The sequence below is a fragment of the Haliotis rufescens genome, unplaced genomic scaffold (genome assembly GCF_023055435.1).
Source record: "Haliotis rufescens isolate VD_foot unplaced genomic scaffold, xgHalRufe1.0.p SCAF_3, whole genome shotgun sequence".
Lineage (NCBI taxonomy): Eukaryota > Metazoa > Mollusca > Gastropoda > Lepetellida > Haliotidae > Haliotis > Haliotis rufescens.
The window spans coordinates 26,726,776-26,745,134 of NW_025964001.1; the positions used below are offsets into that span (position 1 = coordinate 26,726,776).

At 40.2% G+C, this 18,359-nt stretch overlaps 1 protein-coding gene and 1 long non-coding RNA gene across 2 annotated transcripts; one reads left to right on the top strand and one right to left on the bottom strand.

Annotated features, from left to right (window-relative positions):
• Window positions 1–141: 141 nt before the first annotated feature.
• LOC124144845 (zinc finger protein 830-like) lies at window positions 142–9,264 on the top strand. Its single transcript, XM_046514452.2, has 9 exons — window positions 142–263; window positions 466–565; window positions 1,779–1,881; window positions 2,334–2,364; window positions 3,011–3,159; window positions 5,521–5,633; window positions 5,921–5,998; window positions 7,680–7,756; window positions 8,498–9,264. Exons 1-9 carry the CDS (start codon window positions 151–153, stop codon window positions 8,652–8,654), a joined length of 921 nt encoding a protein of 306 aa, XP_046370408.2. The 5' UTR covers window positions 142–150; the 3' UTR covers window positions 8,655–9,264.
• Window positions 9,265–10,762: 1,498 nt separating this feature from the next.
• LOC124144853 lies at window positions 10,763–16,294 on the bottom strand. Its single transcript, XR_007223291.1, has 2 exons — window positions 12,286–16,294; window positions 10,763–12,085 (listed from the first exon to the last, which is right to left on the bottom strand). It is a non-coding gene; the product is annotated as an uncharacterized LOC124144853 (long non-coding RNA).
• Between the last annotated feature and the right edge of the window lie 2,065 nt (window positions 16,295–18,359).

The window sequence follows — 18,359 nt, forward strand, 5'->3', positions numbered from 1 at the left end:
ATACCTTGTACACATACAAACGTACACTGTAAGTACACGTATCTGCGTTTAATGATATAAATGTATTATGTGATTAATAAACAGTTATAATCTTGGGATCTATCCGAAATGAATTTTTGTCGCATCTGCGGCTGTATCTAAACGTTCAAAATGGCGTCGAGTAAGAAGAAGAAAATTGTGTCGAAAGATGAACTTCGCCGTTTGATGAAACAAAAGCAGACAACATTAAAGTCATCCAATAGAGTTGAACACGCCCATGCAAAGTAGTGTAGTTTTGCGTTTTCAAGCAGTAAGACCTTGTCAAAGTGTACAAGTTAGGGCTATACGATGTGTAAATGAGGAAGAGATCCCTCGTAACGCTAGAAATCAGAAACTATACATGTGGACGAATCCATGGAATGCATTATATATTTTTAATGATACAGGAATATTTTAATACTTTTATATAATGTTGTTTTCTTTCAGATACAACAGTCTGAACCAGCTCGTGTGCACTGTATGTAACATAACCATTAAGTCGGACCTATTGTGGGCGGCACACATACAGAGCAGATCTCATAAAGAGGTACCAGTACACATGGCAATAATAAATATATGTACATGATGAAATAAGGAATTGACTTAAGTTTGCCATGAGATAAATGTCATCATCATGTTTTGATTTGGTATACAAGACACTAGACTATATTAAGGTATTTTGGAATGATTTTATAGCTACTCCTATATAATCCTAATTAAAACTATCTTGATCATGTTGATATTAACATGATCATGTTGATTAAGTTACTTCTGTTTGTGTGGTGATATCATTTGTGAAAACATGACCCTTGCCATGTTAAGGTGGCATAATCCATCATCATAGGCAATAGCAGAGGAGTCTTGACCAGAGCAATGTTGTAGATTTAGTCAGTTATTGCTTGAGAACTTGTGTATGAGAAAATATATAATAATTAAAAAATTGAACTTTTTTCATACATGTATTGTTTTATCTTGATGTAACATTGTGAAACAAATTATCACGATCAACCAATATTCAGTGACTCTTTACAGCCTTACACCCAAACATGTCAATTGCTCAAGGTACAAATGATATGTTAAACTCTTCATACATGCATATGGTAGTGAGACAAAAAACTTCACTTTTCTAGCTTGTTAGGGGGTAACATTATACAGATATATAACAAAACCCTGTATCCCGGACTACGTTATCACGTTTTATGTACTGACTGATCAGTATTACTGTTGCCTCCCAATGCATGTGAACAGTTATATAGGTTGGATAATAGGAACAAGTTACTTTATGACTGAGTCATTTTGTCTAGAATTAATGACATAAGCTAGATAGGCGCTCCATTGTGAAATAAGTGTTTTGGGTTACTCCCTTCGATTAAATGTGAATGTTCATGATATTTGCAGACATGCATGAGTGAATGAGGTATTTCAGTTACATCATGTTGGCTTAATGTGGGAGGGAAGCCTGAAGTGACACAGGTCTTAGAGGTTTACCATTTTCGTGAATGCCACAAGCACAGGTATGGTGGTGACAACCTAGAAGCAAAATTGGGGATAATGGGAATTCGAACCCACAATAAGTATCTGGCGTTTCCAAGGGATGCAACTCTGCACCGCAAATTGCAGTGGCTTAGATGACTGGGCCACCCCTACCCCCAGACTGCACAGAACATGGTGGAGTCCAGTTAAGCTATTCAGATTCATGGAACAGCCCCTGATGTGCATACATGAACAGTATTAATCATGTTAATCACTGTATTTGACAGTATGTGGCAGCCAAGGCAGTTGTGGGGCCACCATTGCCTGCCACTATCAAGAGAACTAGTTCACATACTGATTCTGGAGCTTCTCAAAGCAAGAAGTTGAAAAGTAAGATTTTGAAATTTGAGGCATTTCTTTTCTGAATGATAAGTTTTTCATTTTGTCAGTACAGTGAATATTCTGATGAAAGTAATATATTCCAACAAGATAATGACCTTTCGTTAGTTGAACATGTCTTTTAATGTAAGCATGTAAGCATGGCTTGGAAGAGAAAAAATTTAATAGAATTTTTATTTTTGTATTTTAACATGTTCAGGAAAGAGAAGAGATATATGTCAATATATCATGTAGATATTTCTGAAAGGTATCAATGATGTCCACATTCTTGATGTAAGGCCATGGATTTGTGTGTGATCCATATACAGTAAAGAGCAGTACTTAGCTCTAAACATGGCCTTTGGTGTAAAGGTTTTGTGAGACATAAATTAGGGTGTAAAACATGCTGCATCATGGATGTTTATTTCAAATACTAACATAATAAATAAACTGTGTTTTCTCAGGTCAAAATGGATCATCTGCAAAACAGACAGGGTAAGCATTGTGACTTCTCTTTTCTTTCTCAGGACACTGCTGATTGGTTAGATATTATCACACGTCACAAGTTGTTGCTGATTGGATAGATATTATGACAACTTGCTACTGATTGGATAGATATTATCACAAGTTGTTGCTGATTGGATAGATATTATCACAAGTTGCTGCTGATTGGATAGATATTATCACAAGTGCAGTATTGTTACATGATTGATGTTTAGAATGTTCTGGGGGCGGTGGGGTAGCCGAGTGGTTAAAGTGTTCACACGTCACGCCGAAGACCCGGATGCAATTACCCATATGGGTACAATGTGTGAAGCCTATTTCTGATGTCTCCCGTTATGATATAGCTGGAATATTACTAAAAGCTGCATAAAACCATACTCACTCATTAAAATGTTCCGTAGTGTTGCAACAACACAGAATTACCTACTTTCATGATATATGAAACTAGGGTCTTGTACCATATGTATTGCCTTAACCTGTTGGTTTATTAATTTTCACCTCTACGTCAGATGCATTTTTAATGATAAGAAATCAGGCCTGTTGAAATAAAGAAACAATAGTGTATTGTCTGTTTCAACTTGATCATGTTTTTGACATGTTTGGTGCATGAAAGCAAAGAGTGTCTATCTTTCTACAGTCTTCCAGCTGATTTCTTTGACAAGTCGTCCACTAAAAGTCAGCAACAAACCAACTCGTTGCTGGCAGATTATGGATCATCGTCCGAAGAAGACAGTGATGATAGGACATCCAGCACTGCCAAGCCAGGGGTAACTGGTCTCCCAACAGGTCAGTGAGTCAGGGTAACATGGCTGTCAGGATACACATGTCACAATAGCAAGATCGTGATATGATATGCATTGTGATACATAAGAAGTCAGTACATGATTGCAACCGTATTCCGTCATAGAATAGAAGCCCAACAAAATGTGTTCCGTAGATGTTTAGTTGATGTGAGTCATTATATGTGTGTCGACAGATTCCATAGCAATCTGTCCTGACTAATATATTCTTTGCTGTTTCTCAATTCATGTTAGTATAGTTGTTATTAATTATAACTGATCACTAGGTCGAAGGGACTTGTATTTCACTGATAAAATGAGGAAGAGGCTTAAATGCTTAAATTAAATTTTTGACATGGATACCTCTCTACTAGGGATCAACATTGACATGGATCGACCGATCGAAATCAATACTCCTTTCCTAGGGATGCTATAGAAGATTGATCAATCGACAGGGATCTACAGATCAATGTCGATGCTCCTCAACTAGGTATCGACATGGGTCAACCAATCAACATGAATCTACCAATCGTCATCCATACCCCTCTCCTAGGGGTTGACATCAACAAGTTTCTACCTAGAGACATGGATCGACTGATCGACATCAACTTGTATTTATCATTCGGCATTGATACTCCCCTCCCAGGGATAAACATCAACTTGGATTTACAGTTCGTCTTCGATACCCCTATCCAGAGGATCGATATCTTCAGTTGTGGTATCGACACTTACCTTTACATTGGCTGATCCACATCAATGCCCGTCTCCTAGGGATCGACATTCCCCCTAACAGGACTGATATACTCCTTCATGATTATCAGAAGATCGATAGCACAAGATGAATTTTGATTGGACAGACAGGATCAAGATCGTAGATTGACTTTGGGGGATCGTTGTCACTATAACAACCAGGAGGAGGATCTCCATATTCTCGCTGAGCCTAAGCATGGGGGATGGTGGGGTAATCTAGTGGTTAAAGCATTCGCTTCTCAAGCCGTAGACCCGGGTTCGATTCCCCACATGGGTTCAATGTACGAAACTGACTTCTGGTGTTTGGCGCTGTGCTGTTGTTGGAATATTGCGAAAAGTGGTGTACAACCATACTACTCACTCAGCTACACATCACCAGGATTGGATTAACCAGGATATTGTAGATGTTGTGCTCTGATGACAGGCCTGCTATTAGTCTGGCGACATTTCAACAGTTGGAATCGGGATCATCGTCATCACCCTCTGCCGCAGAGACGTTATGACAGTCTAGATCGCATCGAACACTATGATCAGCGCTTTCTCAGTTTGATATTCAACCTTTAGTACCGATCATGTCTACCACTGCTTGTGTACGTTGCAAACCCTCATCATGAGGCTCAGGGAAGATGTGACAATAATAGTTTGATACGATGTCTAAACAGGGAAGATCTTCACAATATAAGGCTGCTCGATTAGAGGATTGATAGGGTCGTCATGTGCTACCCACGCCCTGGAATCATCATCCACAATCATCATTATCATCACCTACGTATCCAAACCCTGGCTGACATTATTGCAGTTTATATTATCGTTCCATGTATCGGTACCAAGAGGATCAGTCAATGATTGATGATCAAGATCAGGAATGTTACCCCTCTCAGAATAAGATCTTTGAGAGAAAGAGGATCGACAGGATTGTTTGTCGAACTTTCACCTACACGATCAGCAGGGATTTTGACGAATTTTGATATTTTCAAGACTTATTTACATGCATCAATATGATCAAATATCACGGAAGATCATCTTGCAAATGCACCATTCACGTCACGCATTCTACAGGGACAGGCTGCATGTAGACCATTATTTCAGTTCCTTTGGATTATTCATTATTTCCTAGTCTGGCAAATGTCAGGTTTTCCTGTCTCGTATCGTGTATCATATTGAAACATTACTTTTGAAATATGTATTGTATCATGGCAAAGTGTGTCGTTATAGCTCTAGTTATTTTAGTGATCTTTTTAAAAGGCAGGGCTATAAATGTCATATTTTGGGGGTTGTATGGTAATAAACGTAAAAAACTTGGACATTTGATCTTGCATCTTTAACATTGTTTAATGGAAGGTCAGGGGAATCCTTTCAAAGCATGTGAGCCAGTGTAAGAGGATTGTGAAATAAATTTGAACCTATTGTTGTTGTATTAGGTAGAAGAATTAATTTATCTAATTTTCACCAGGAATTGCCTTCTGATCTGTTTTGGGATGGTCTACTCATATCTAATGATGTCAAGATTATTGAGTTGAAAGTAAGAACAAAGTCAATAAGATCCAATCAGCTGGACATATAATGGTATACTGGGGTGGATAACAAGTTATATCTTATGTTACAAACATTCTTTCAGATTTCTTCGACAAAGGCTCCAAGCCATCAGGAGATGCTGTTGAAGAAAAGCCCAAAACAATGGCCGACATTTTACCTGAAGGATTTTTTGATGACCCAAAGATGGATGCAAAGGTAAGTGGACAGAGATTTCAGGATGGACTTGTCTTTCTTTTGACTTCATGGCTCCATTCCCGGGTTCGATTCTCGACATGGGTACATGAGTGAAGCCCATTTCTAGTGTCCCCTGCCGGGATATTGCTGGAATATTGCTAAAAGCGGTGCAAAACCATGAATGAAGTGACCTGCTGGACTGCACAGTTCATTCCAACTCTATTCAGTTTGTAAAGGCAGTGTAAAGCCATACTCACCCGGTCCAGGTGCTGATAGATATACCTGACTCCATGTGTGTGTGTTTCCAGGTGAGGAAGGTGGAGTACAAGGACAAGATGGAGGAGGAGTGGGAGCAGTTCCGGAGAGCCATGAAAGAAGAATCTCACGTATGTATATAAGGTCATATGGCCATGTTTGCATTCCTTCGGGACGAACAGGCTTCCGGTACTCCAGTCTGTAAAGTCATACCCTGATCTCCGTATTCAGGGCCCTGCTCCCATAAGGGGCAGTCAGGTAGCCTAGTGGTTAAAGTGTTCGCTCGTCACACCAAAGACCCGGGTTCGATTCCCCACATGGGTACACTGTGTGAAGCCCATTTCTGGTGTCCCTTGCTGTGATATTGCTGGAATATTGCTAAAAGTGGTGTAAAAACATACTCAATCACTCAGTCACCCAATAAGCGCCCCCTGATCAACGCTTCGACCAATCTGTAAGCATTACTTACATTTGCCCCATACCAAGACCATTTACATCACAGTCCATATGTAATAGGCACCCGAGGTGTTTTTGCGGCAAATACAGTGATAGTAAATGTACTTAGGGACAATTTGGGCAAAAAGGAGGTCTGTTTGCATCCATTCTGTTGTAAATGATCTCTACTGAGTTGTGTCCCTTGGCTGCATAGTTGTACAGTTGTAGTTTGTTGGTCTGTCAGCACCCATTTATCACTGCCCTCTCTTTGTTTGAGCCAAGCCCATAGATAGCTCTGACGACAGTGTCATATCCGAGACCTTTTTGTTCACTTACAGATTGTTTTATTACATGAGGCTCTTTTCACTGCTGGTCATCTGTAGTCCAGTGAACATCAGTCTGTGTTGGCTTCCTTCTATCATCCTTCAACAACAGGATGGGGGAGGTGGGGTAGCCTAGTGGTTAAAGTGTTCGCTCGTCATGCCGAAGACCCGGGTTTGATTCCCGACATGGGTACAGTGTGTGAAGCCCATTTCTGGAGTCCCCGGCCATGATATTGTTGGAATATTGCTAAAAGCGGCATAAAACCATACTCACACACTCAACAACAGGATGATAATGAAACCAAATACTGAGATCACATATTCAAATCTCAGACAATTCAGATAATTATAGATGTTGTGTGAAAGTCCGCAGCAAACCCAACCTGTGAAGATCGGGGTTAGAATAGGTCTTTAGCAACCCATGCTTGCTGTAAAAGGTGACTGTGCTGATCGTAAAAGGCGACGGAATGGATCAGGTGGTCAAGCTTGCTGACTTAGTTGATGCGTGTCTTCGTTTCTCAATTACGTGGATTGATGCTCATGATGTCAATCACTGGATTGTCTGGTCCAGACTAGATTATTATATTGCTGAGTGTGGTATTAAACAAACAAACAAACCATCCTTTAACAACAGATGATAATGAAAACGAATAAACAGTAAACTATGGTTATAACCAACTCAAAGGGACCCCTTATATTAGTTCAATGTAAACGAAGTTCGTTATAAGCATATATGCAGCGTATATACAACAAACCCGACAAGTCAAATTTGTATGAATGAACATTAATTTTTAACTGATTTCATGTTTGAAAACTCTTGACCACGACCTGTCGTACTCAATTTCCACCTATTAAAAGAGTAAGTGAATATAGGAATGACCAAAATTGAGCTGGGCTAAGCTGCTATAATTGGTTCCAGAAGGTCTTTCACGTCATATTAGTAGTGTTCATATCAGTGCAGATACTGTTCAGTGAAACGAGGCAAACTCCATTTGATACTGAACTGTGAGAGTTGTGATGTTGCAGCTGTAGGATGTTGTGTTTGTCGTTACAGGTGTCGGAGAACATTATAGAGGAAGATGACCAGCAGGCCAACATCGAGAGGAACATAGATGAAATAGATGACCAAATGTACGTTCACATTCAGAGACAGAAGTTGTATAAGATATTTCACAGAGGATGAGGTGTGATAAAAGCCCTTTATAATAAAGAGTTTTATAATTGTGCTTGTGTTCCTACTGTTCTAACAAGAGTCAGTATTCGTTTATTTCCTTTGTTTGGAGACAAGATTGGTAAAATCAGAACGGTACGCACAGGAATTCCCCTGCATAAAGATTAGACACGAAGTGGGTTTTGAACTACTTGTGGATTGATGCTCATGATGTCCATCACTGGATTGTCTGGCCAGACTTGATTATTTACAGACCGCCATCATATAGCTGGAATATTGCTGAGTGCGGCGTAAAACAACAAACAAACAAACAAGCAAACAAACTAACTTGAATTAAACTTGCTAGTATTGCCAGTTTTCTTGAATCCCTTGTCATACAGGTGTGACTAACATTTGAAGATTCCGGGGTAGAATAGGTCTTCAGCAACCCATGCTTGCCGTAAAAGGCTCGCTGACTTGGTTGATGCATGTAATCGATCCCAATTGCGTGGATCGATGCTCATGATATTAATCATTGGATTGTCTGGTCCAGACTCTATTATTTACAGACCGCCGTCATAAAGCTGGAATATTGCTGAGTGCGGCGTTAAACAACAAACCAACCAACCAACAGGTGTGACTATGAACATGATACATGCCATGTTTGCTCCAGGAATTGTTGGGGTGAGTTAAGATTTACCGTTGCATCGGCATTGTTTCAGGAATCGCTGGAAGGAGATTGAGGACCTCCATGACAAGAAGGCAGAGGTTATAGGGAAGGTGGGGGACCGGGAGACGCAGAGTGACAGCGAGGGGGAGGTGGATGAGGCAGAGCTCGAGGAACTGTTCGACTGGAGAGCCAAGAAAACATGGAAGTGATCATGTGTGGTGACTTGGATACTTTCTTCAAATGCTGACTGTGGCATGTCGGGGTGCTGGGACTGACTGACATACTCCTTCCTCCAAGGAGTAGAATAATGAAATACTGTGATCCAGTTATCTATGGGAGGGGATGTAGGACTCCAGGCGGATGACTTACGGGTGTGTTCAGGAAACATTCCGTCTTGATAATACTTAATGGAAGTACATGATGAACACTGTCATTAGGAAAGAGTTATTCCCCTTGATGTGCTGGTGAATATCAATAGTGATGAGATGGTACAAAATTATTGATTTCCAAGTTTCTCCGGGGAAATAGATGTAAGCTGATGGGCAGAGGTGTTACACTTAGCTTCAGTCAAGCTTATTTGAACTTTGAAACCAGTGCTTGTTATAAACTTGTATAATGATGTGAAAGTAGAATTTGACTTGTTGCAGTACAATGGCAAAACGAGTCGACGACCCCATAAATGTTCCTCAAATACTTCAATGCTCAGTGGTTGGGCCTATGCAAGTGAAGACATGAGAGACTATATGACAGATTTCTGTGAAAGAACGTGTACAGATGTTTGTATGTAAGGATATTTGTAAAGAATATTGATATATACTACTGCTTGTTTGTCTTGTTTCTTTCTGCAACACCAGCTCAGTGGCAGATATGGGCTTTGCTGCCGTTATTCTTTATGACCTTTGCAGTCCAAATTGTGCAAGACCATCCATCTGTAATGCCATATTGGGCCCATGACTCCGTCTTGCTTGCCGTAAGAGGCGACTAATGGGATCAGGTGGTCAGGCTCGCTGACTTGGTTGATGCATGTCGTCGTATCCCAAATGCATGGATCAATGCCCATGATGTCAATCACTGGACTGTCTGGTCCAAACTTGATTATTGACAGACTGCCATCATATAGCTGTAATATTGCTGAGTGCGGCGTTAAACAACAAACAAACAAACAACATAAACAGCTGCAGCATAACATCAGAGAACACATGGTACGAGGACATGGGGAAACATATTTACCGTTATTGTCTGATTACAATCTCTTTATTGTTTCACTATGCACACAGCAATGTTCCATTTTTTTCTGGCAGTCTGTAAATAATAGAGTCTGCACCAATGAAACTCTGATATTACAAGCAACATCCTACGTACCGGTTCAATGAGAAGGAATGGAGCAAGTCAATAAGCTTGAACATCCGTTTTGCCGCCTTGTGTGACAAGTAAAGGACCTATTCTCATCCCAAATCTCAATGGGTCTGTAATTACACAGATGAATACCAGATATTCCTGGGTTGGCAGCTCCATGCCTGTGATCATGGGTAAAACCAAGTGGCAAAAGTCGACAACTTGTATCTCGTTGAACTTTCCTCCCACCACAAACTGACATGCCGTGATTTAACTGAAATACTCTCAAAAGTGACTCACTCATCTGTCAGTGACATGGCCTGACTGTGTGGATCAGTCACTACACTGCTGCAATATGCTGTGGCCATGATACTGTATACACTCAGTAGCACCTGGTATAGTAGTGGTTAAAGCATTCTCTCATCACGCCTTAGGCCGGGTTGGGTTCCCCACATTGGTGCATTGTTCGAAGCCCATTTGTGGCGTCCCCCCATCATGATATTGCAGGAATATTGCTGTAAATGGCGTAAACCCATACTCTCTAATAATATATATCAGGATATTTGATTGACAATTACTGGCATCACATTTCTATGAAGGAGTGTTTTACAAATAAGGTAGTTTTTAAGTTATTTTGTCTCTATTATTCAAGCAAGTAGGAATTCCCCAAGGGATGGAAATTGGCACTAGTCCATTAGCTCAAGTCAGTTCAACGAGTGTTAAACGCTCCTAATGACTAGAAATTCAGATTTCTGATAGATACTGTGTCATCTGTCCAAACACACATGCACATCGTTATGAACATGCAATAATCTTGGACTCGAAGTTAAACCTCACATAATCTTTCCAAACAAACTTTTTTCAGCTTAATTAGTTCATTGTTAAATCATCATTTTGCTGTAGTTCACCGCATAGGCTTCCTCCTTTCCTCCTAAGGGGGGGACAAAGGGACACAACTTCACAACAAATAACACAACAATAATAATCTGGAACATTTTACTAAAATTGTCATCACACCTTTTGCAAATTTCTCTTTGCAAATGAACAGCTGATAGATATGCAAGATGTCAAATAGAGACAGACTGAAATGTTTCATGTTGCATCACAATACACACAAGTAGAATCCTACCTGGGCTGATCAACAGATTGAAGAATGTATTACCTAGAATCACACACAACACCTGCAGAGACTCCACTGAACACATGTTCTACCTGCAGAAACTCCACTGAACACATGTTCTACCTGCAGAGTCTCCAACTGAACACATGTTCACTTGCAGAGACTCCCACACTGAACACATGTTCACCTGCAGAGACTCCACTGAACACATGTTCTACCTGCAGAGTCTCCTACTGAACACATGTTCACCTGCAGAGAGTCCCACACTGAACACATGTTCACCTGCAGAGACTCCACTGAACACATGTTCTACCTGCAGAGACTCACACACTGAACACGTTTACCTGCCGACACACACTGAACACATGTTCACCTGCAGAGACTCACACACTGAACACATGTTCACCTGCAGAGACTCCACTGAACACATGTTCTACCTGCAGAGACTCACACACTGAACACGTTTACCTGCCGACACACACTGAACACATGTTCTACCTGCAGAGACTCACACACTGAACACATGTTCTACCTGCAGAGTCTCCAACTGAACACATGTTCACTTGCAGAGACTCCCACACTGAACACATGTTCACCTGCAGAGACTCCACTGAACACATGTTCTACCTGCAGAGTCTCCTACTGAACACATGTTCACCTGCAGAGAGTCCCACACTGAACACATGTTCACCTGCAGAGACTCCACTGAACACATGTTCTACCTGCAGAGACTCACACTGAACACATGTTCTACCTGCAGAGACTCACACACTGAACACATGTTCTACCTGCAGAGACTCCACACTGAACACATGTTCACCTGCAGAGACTCACACACTGAACACATGTTCTACCTGCAGAGACTCACACACTGAACACATGTTCTACCTGCAGAGACTCACACTGAACACATGTTCTACCTGCAGAGACTCACACACTGAACACATGTTCTACCTGCAGAGACTCACACGCTGAACACATGTTCTACCTGCAGAGACTCACACACTGAACATATGTTCTACCTGCAGAGACTCACACACTGAACACATGTTCACCTGCAGAGACTCACACACTGAACACATGTTCACCTGCAGAGACTCCACTGAACACATGTTCTACCTGCAGAGACTCACACTGAACACATGTTCTACCTGCAGAGACTCACACACTGAACACATGTTCTACCTGCAGAGACTCACACTGAACACATGTTCTACCTGCAGAGACTCCACACTGAACACATGTTCACCTGCAGAGACTCACACACTGAACACATGTTCTACCTGCAGAGACTCACACACTGAACACATGTTCTACCTGCAGAGACTCACACACTGAACACATGTTGTACCTGCAGAGACTCACACACTGAACACATGTTGTACCTGCAGAGACTCACACACTGAACACATGTTCACCTGCCGACACACACTGAACACATGTTCTACCTGCAGAGTCTCCTACTGAACACATGTTCTACCTGCAGAGCCTCCTACTGAACACACTTTCACCTGCAGAGACTCCCACACTGAACACACTTTCACCTGCAGAGACTCCCACACTGAACACATGTTCTACCTGCAGAGACTTCACACTGAACACATGTTCACCTGCAGAGACTCACACACTGAACACATGTTCTACCTGCAGAGACTCACACACTGAACACATGTTCTACCTGCAGAGACTCACACTGAACACATGTTCTACCTGCAGAGACTCACACACTGAACACATGTTCTACCTGCAGAGACTCACACGCTGAACACATGTTCTACCTGCAGAGACTCACACACTGAACATATGTTCTACCTGCAGAGACTCACACACTGAACACATGTTCACCTGCAGAGACTCACACACTGAACACATGTTCACCTGCAGAGACTCACACGCTGAACACATATTCACCTGCAGAGACAACCTGAACACATGTTCACCTGCAGAGACTCACATTTTCAACACATGTTCACCTGCCGACACACATTGAACACACGTTCTACCTGCAGGGACTCACACACTGAACACAACTTCTACATGCAGAGACTCACACACTGAACACATGTTCACCTGCCAACACACACTGAACACATGTTCACCTGCAGAGACTCACACTGAACACATGTTCACCTGCAGAGACTCACACACTGAACACATGTTCACCTGCGGAGACAACCTGAACATGTTCACGGATAGTTGACAGTACAGAGGAAATCGCTGCACACTGGGTAATATTAACATAATGAATCCAACTTGATGGGGGATCAAGTATGATGAGATGACATGCAGATATAAAACTTCAGGATTTGTTAAAATGTAAAGGAATAAAGAGGATGGGCTATGTCTGGACATTCCTGATTACAAATGAGGTGGGATCCAATCATGTTGCCATGGTTACACCTATGTTGGATCCAGTCATGTTACTATGTTTACCCATGAGACAGGATCCAGTCATATTACCATGGTTACACATGAGAGGATTAGTGTGTGAATGTTATATGCTACAGAAAACAATTAACAGTCATTTCATAGTGATCTGTAAATAATCAAATCTGGGTTTGGCAAACAGGTGGTTGACAACATGAACAACGATCCATGCAGTCAGGATATGACAACCTACAGCTCACTTTAGTCACCTCTTATAAAGAGTACTGGCTAATTCTGCCTGGGAATCCCAACAGAGGACACAAGATAGGATCCAATACTGTTACCATGGTTACACGAAACAGAAAGTAAAGAATCAGAAGAATCGTGGGAGTACTGTCGTTTCAGAGAGATTCATATAACAGTAACACTGTCACTGTTAGTTGAACTTAAGACACTGCTTTTTATTCTTCAATACACAGACTTTCTAGGATTTTTTTTATCAAAGGGATAGCAGCACTAAAAGTGCATCAAACGCTCTCTTCTCCCTCTTGGGCAAAAACAATGAAAAGTCAATTTTCTTGTAGCCACTCAAATGTGGACACGTGATGTGAAATTGTTTCAGAATGCATGCATGTCTTCAGATGAATAAATAACACTTGTCAATTCAGCTGGTACACAGTACAAATACATATTAATATTTGAAGTCAATACCATTCATCTTGAATTTGGTTATGTTCTACGACTACGGCTGAGATTGGTAACTTCTTTCTGGAAATATATGTATAACCCTTTTATATATGAAGCACACCATGTTCATCTTATTACTGGGTGAGTTTGGATCACGTGGCAATTCCTCGCCCTTACCACCTTTCTACATGAGGAACACGTATCTGTGGTTGTGCAGAGTTGTCTCCCTTAATGGCTGGGATGTGTTGGTCATGAGTTTGAATCCAAGATTCAGCCTGATTATCATCCTTAGTTTGTTAGCACCATACCAGGGCTCATGTCTACAACCTGTGTCACATTGGCCTTGCCTCACACGGTAACACGGTCAGGTTGACAAGCTGTAACGAAAATACTGTCAAAAACGGCTTTCACAAATCACTCTCTCTCTCACACCCTTGCTCCTCTAAGCATGTATTTCACATTCCTGGTAGCAGAACAGTGTCTAAACAAGGTAATGCAAGTAGCACATGCTGGCATAATCAACGCACCAGCATAGTCATTGTTAATGTATGTTGCATAATGAACGCACAAGCATAATCATGGCAAAGGTACATGGCATAATGATCGCACGAGCATAATTATGACAAAGGTACATTTCATAATAAACGCATGAGCATAATTATGACAAAGGTACATTTCATAATAATTGCACGAGCATAATTATGACAAAGGTACATTTCATAATGAACGCACGAGCATAATTATGACAAAGGTACATTTCATAATAAACGCACGAGCATAATTTTGACAAAGGTATATTTCATAATGAATGCACGAGCATAATTATGACAAAGGTACATGATATCACAAGCAAATGGACATGTTATGCATATACATATGAATCATTAATAATGAAATATCTGATAATTATATTTCAAAATTATAGAAATATTTGAATAATTATGAAGTACAACAACAAGGTAAAAGTCTTTCAAATTTAAACAAGGTTTAATAATTAACATGAGCACCATTCTCTCTATATATATGTACAAGAAACAAAATTGTAAACATCAAAGTTTATCAGTATGGGACGTTTCCCACACCCATCATGATGCTTCGATTACCATAAGTCTCTTAAAGGGATAATGTTGTGTGATTACTGTGTGAAATTGGCCCTTGGTTATTTATTCCAACAAATACAACCATTGCTAATTGAAGGTTTGATCCTACCAAATTCTAATCACCATTTTAATAAAACAAATATTTGGACATTTCAGTTTGTAATACAATCTCTTCCCTTTAAAAGTACAGTTTATTAAGACTCTCTACAAAACTTGTCATGCTTTTGTTGACCCTCATTATTCTCTCTGGCCAGTCAACCTCACAATACATGACCTGTCCCTGTTGACATATATCGTGCACGATGCAGTTTGGAAAATACTTCAGCTTGCTAATCACTACAGTACCGTATATGCCCATAGATAAGTCAATCTCATAGATGAGGCTGAGGTACATGTACATCATATGTCCCGTACATGAGTCAGACCAGGGTGTGATAGGCAACAACACATCACGAAGTTGGACGGTAAGACTACTTGCAGGTATTCATGAATGTACGATGAAAAATGTTGTAATTATATGATCATGGAGTTTATGAACAGTGATAAACCTTGAACTTATTATTGAAAATAGTTACATGCATAAAATTATTTAATAATGTCAACATTTGTGTATGATAATAATTTTATTGATCATCTATAACAATAATGGTTGTAGTCAAACTTTCAAAGTTTCAAGAAGTTGTAATCTACTTGTACCATTCTGTCCTTCAGACGATGTTCTGACAGATCAGGATCTGAAAAATACTTTCACGAAAGTGTATCCTGTACATAAGCCGTACCCATTGTATAGAATCTTTATTCTGGACCTCAAAAATTCATCTTATCTACGGTCATATACGGTAATAAGCCACAGAATCTGCAGTTCATGATTCGACCCCCTGAGATCTACAGTCTTATTGACAAAAAGTGTGCAGGATAGCCCGAGTTGTGGACACCCATGTGTAAGGTCGTTAGGTCAAACATGAGTTATCTCCCATCTCACTTGCGTGAACGCCACCTACCAGCGTTCACTACTGCCAGACAGACAGATGGAACCCACACAGACCTGTGTCAGCACACATGATGCATCAATAACACATCTCTAGCGATCGTGTCCATACTTTAGTTGTGAGTTTCTTTTGGGATCGAGTATATCAAGGGGTGCCATCTTTCTTATTGAGGGCCCAGCGCTTGTCTGATTTTTAACCTGATACTGAACACCCCATGTAGGTCTTGTTGAAATTCTATCAGTTATTTACAGCATAGGCAGATCCGGGGGGGGGGGGGGGCAGGGGGTCTGGACACCCCTTTTTGAAAACCATATGTAGTATGTCATAAGCAGTAAAACTGATTGAGAGACAACTTTGAATTTTGGACCCCTCTTTTTAAAAATGCTTGATCTGCCCTTGCACAGCCTCATTCTATAAGCTGACTAAAATAAGACATGCGTCACCACACGGCATTTATGTAGTCATGAGTGATGGAGGTACGTAGTTTAAACAAATTAGCGAAGCACTTAGATGACAAACTCAGTACAAAGACACTCCCCCTGATTATCTTAAACAGCATACCAGTTAATCAATTTAACACTGTTATGTTATTTTACACCGCAGTCCGCACTAATCCAGCTACATCACAGATGTTATAATCTAATAAATGATAAAATTACATGAATAGTAATATTCCTCATGATAGAGAGTGTCCACAATCATGATGATTAAGGCTGTCCAGTGAGAATGAGTGGCAAGAACTGTGCACACTGAGCAGTTTTAACAATGATGAAAGACTTGTATCAACAATGATTCAACATCACAAACAGTGCTTACACAACTCAGTACTTGGAATGTATTTGCTTGTGTTGTTGTCAAACAATCGTAGCATCTACAGACGAGGATGGCATGAGATAGCTGACATTGGTACAGTCAGAGGTGCAAGACACCCACTCGTACCTGCAATGATATGATCAAGAATTATGATGCCCAAACAAGACCGAATGAGGAAATTCATGGGAAATGGATGAACCAAAAACTGAAAATATTATTCAAAATTACAACCATGTCATTTTGAGTAAGATTTATGGCTCCCAAATTTCATATTCTCATGTAGGGCAGTTTTCTCCCACCAACTAACTCATACAGTAGTCAGATCACACATAGTGAGAGTTACCTCCCTTACATCACTCACACATGCAGTCACAGGGATTTATCTAGGATGTTCAATGGCAGGCAAATTTGGAAAAAATGTTATCTAAAATTAGAGTATATCAACATCCTTATGTTCTTAAATATGGAAGTATTTTAACACTGCATCCAATGCAAAAATGAAAAATTAATGATCAAAGTATTTTCCTCTGTTTTTCATCCTGTTATGAGTGAAATAGAGATCATCTTTGCAAATATATACATAACTCATATCAATAAATCATAATAACCTCAATTAGGAAATCTTTAATTCATGAGAACACTTTGATAAATCCCTATTTACAACCATGCAATGTTTTGTGGTACTTCAATAACAGCCAACCTTGTGATTAACTCTGTCTAACATTCAGTGACACACTGAACTAGGGTCTACCTTACTGTGAGACACTTAACTGGGTCTGTTCTACAGTGAGAAACTTAACGGGGTCTGTTCTACAGTGAGACACCTTATTACTTGGGTCTACCCTACTGTGACACACTTTAACTTGGGTCTATCCTACAAGTGTCATAACATTGAATTGCCATTTGGTTGTCACCGGTGCAGGATACTCTGCACTGAGGTATGAATGGAATCTGTCATTACACTGGTAACTAATTCTCTAAAAACAGGACCAAGTTTGTCTTAACCCCCAATATTGACCAGTGAGCACGGTAAACATGTGCATCTGATTGCATAAAGTCAGTCACATATATGTGCTACACATGTGACATTAGCACCCAGTGCTTAGAAGTGCTTCTTTGGAAATACAGCATAGAATATGGAATCATCCCAGACTGGCCCTTCTTTCTCATATTTTGCAAAGCACAAACAGTTTTCCCAATAATGACTAAATAAATGCTATTTCAGTTTTATTCACATCAGCTGATCATGACATCAGGCAGGAATCACAACAGAGAAGGTTAAAGGTCAGAAGGTTAAAGGTCAGAAGGTTAAAGGTTGCCTTGGTTGTTTTTTAATTTTTTTGTATAAAGCAACACTTTGTGTTCACTCTTTGTAAAGTTTATTTGTTTGTTTATTACACTCTTCTTAAAATTTTGTGACAACAAAATGTTTAATTGAATATTCAACACACAAAGCCTCCTACATTTTCATATGATGCTGATCATGAAATGGTTTTCTCCTGC

Coding starts and splice junctions, on each gene's coding strand:
- LOC124144845 (XM_046514452.2), top strand. CDS start 151: ATGGCGTCGAGTAAGAAGAAGAAAATTGTGTCGAAAGATGAACTTCGC. Junction 3,160..5,520: donor GGTAACTGGTCTCCCAACAG/GTCAGTGAGTCA, acceptor ACATTCTTTCAG/ATTTCTTCGACAAAGGCTCC. Junction 7,757..8,497: donor GATGAAATAGATGACCAAAT/GTACGTTCACAT, acceptor GCATTGTTTCAG/GAATCGCTGGAAGGAGATTG.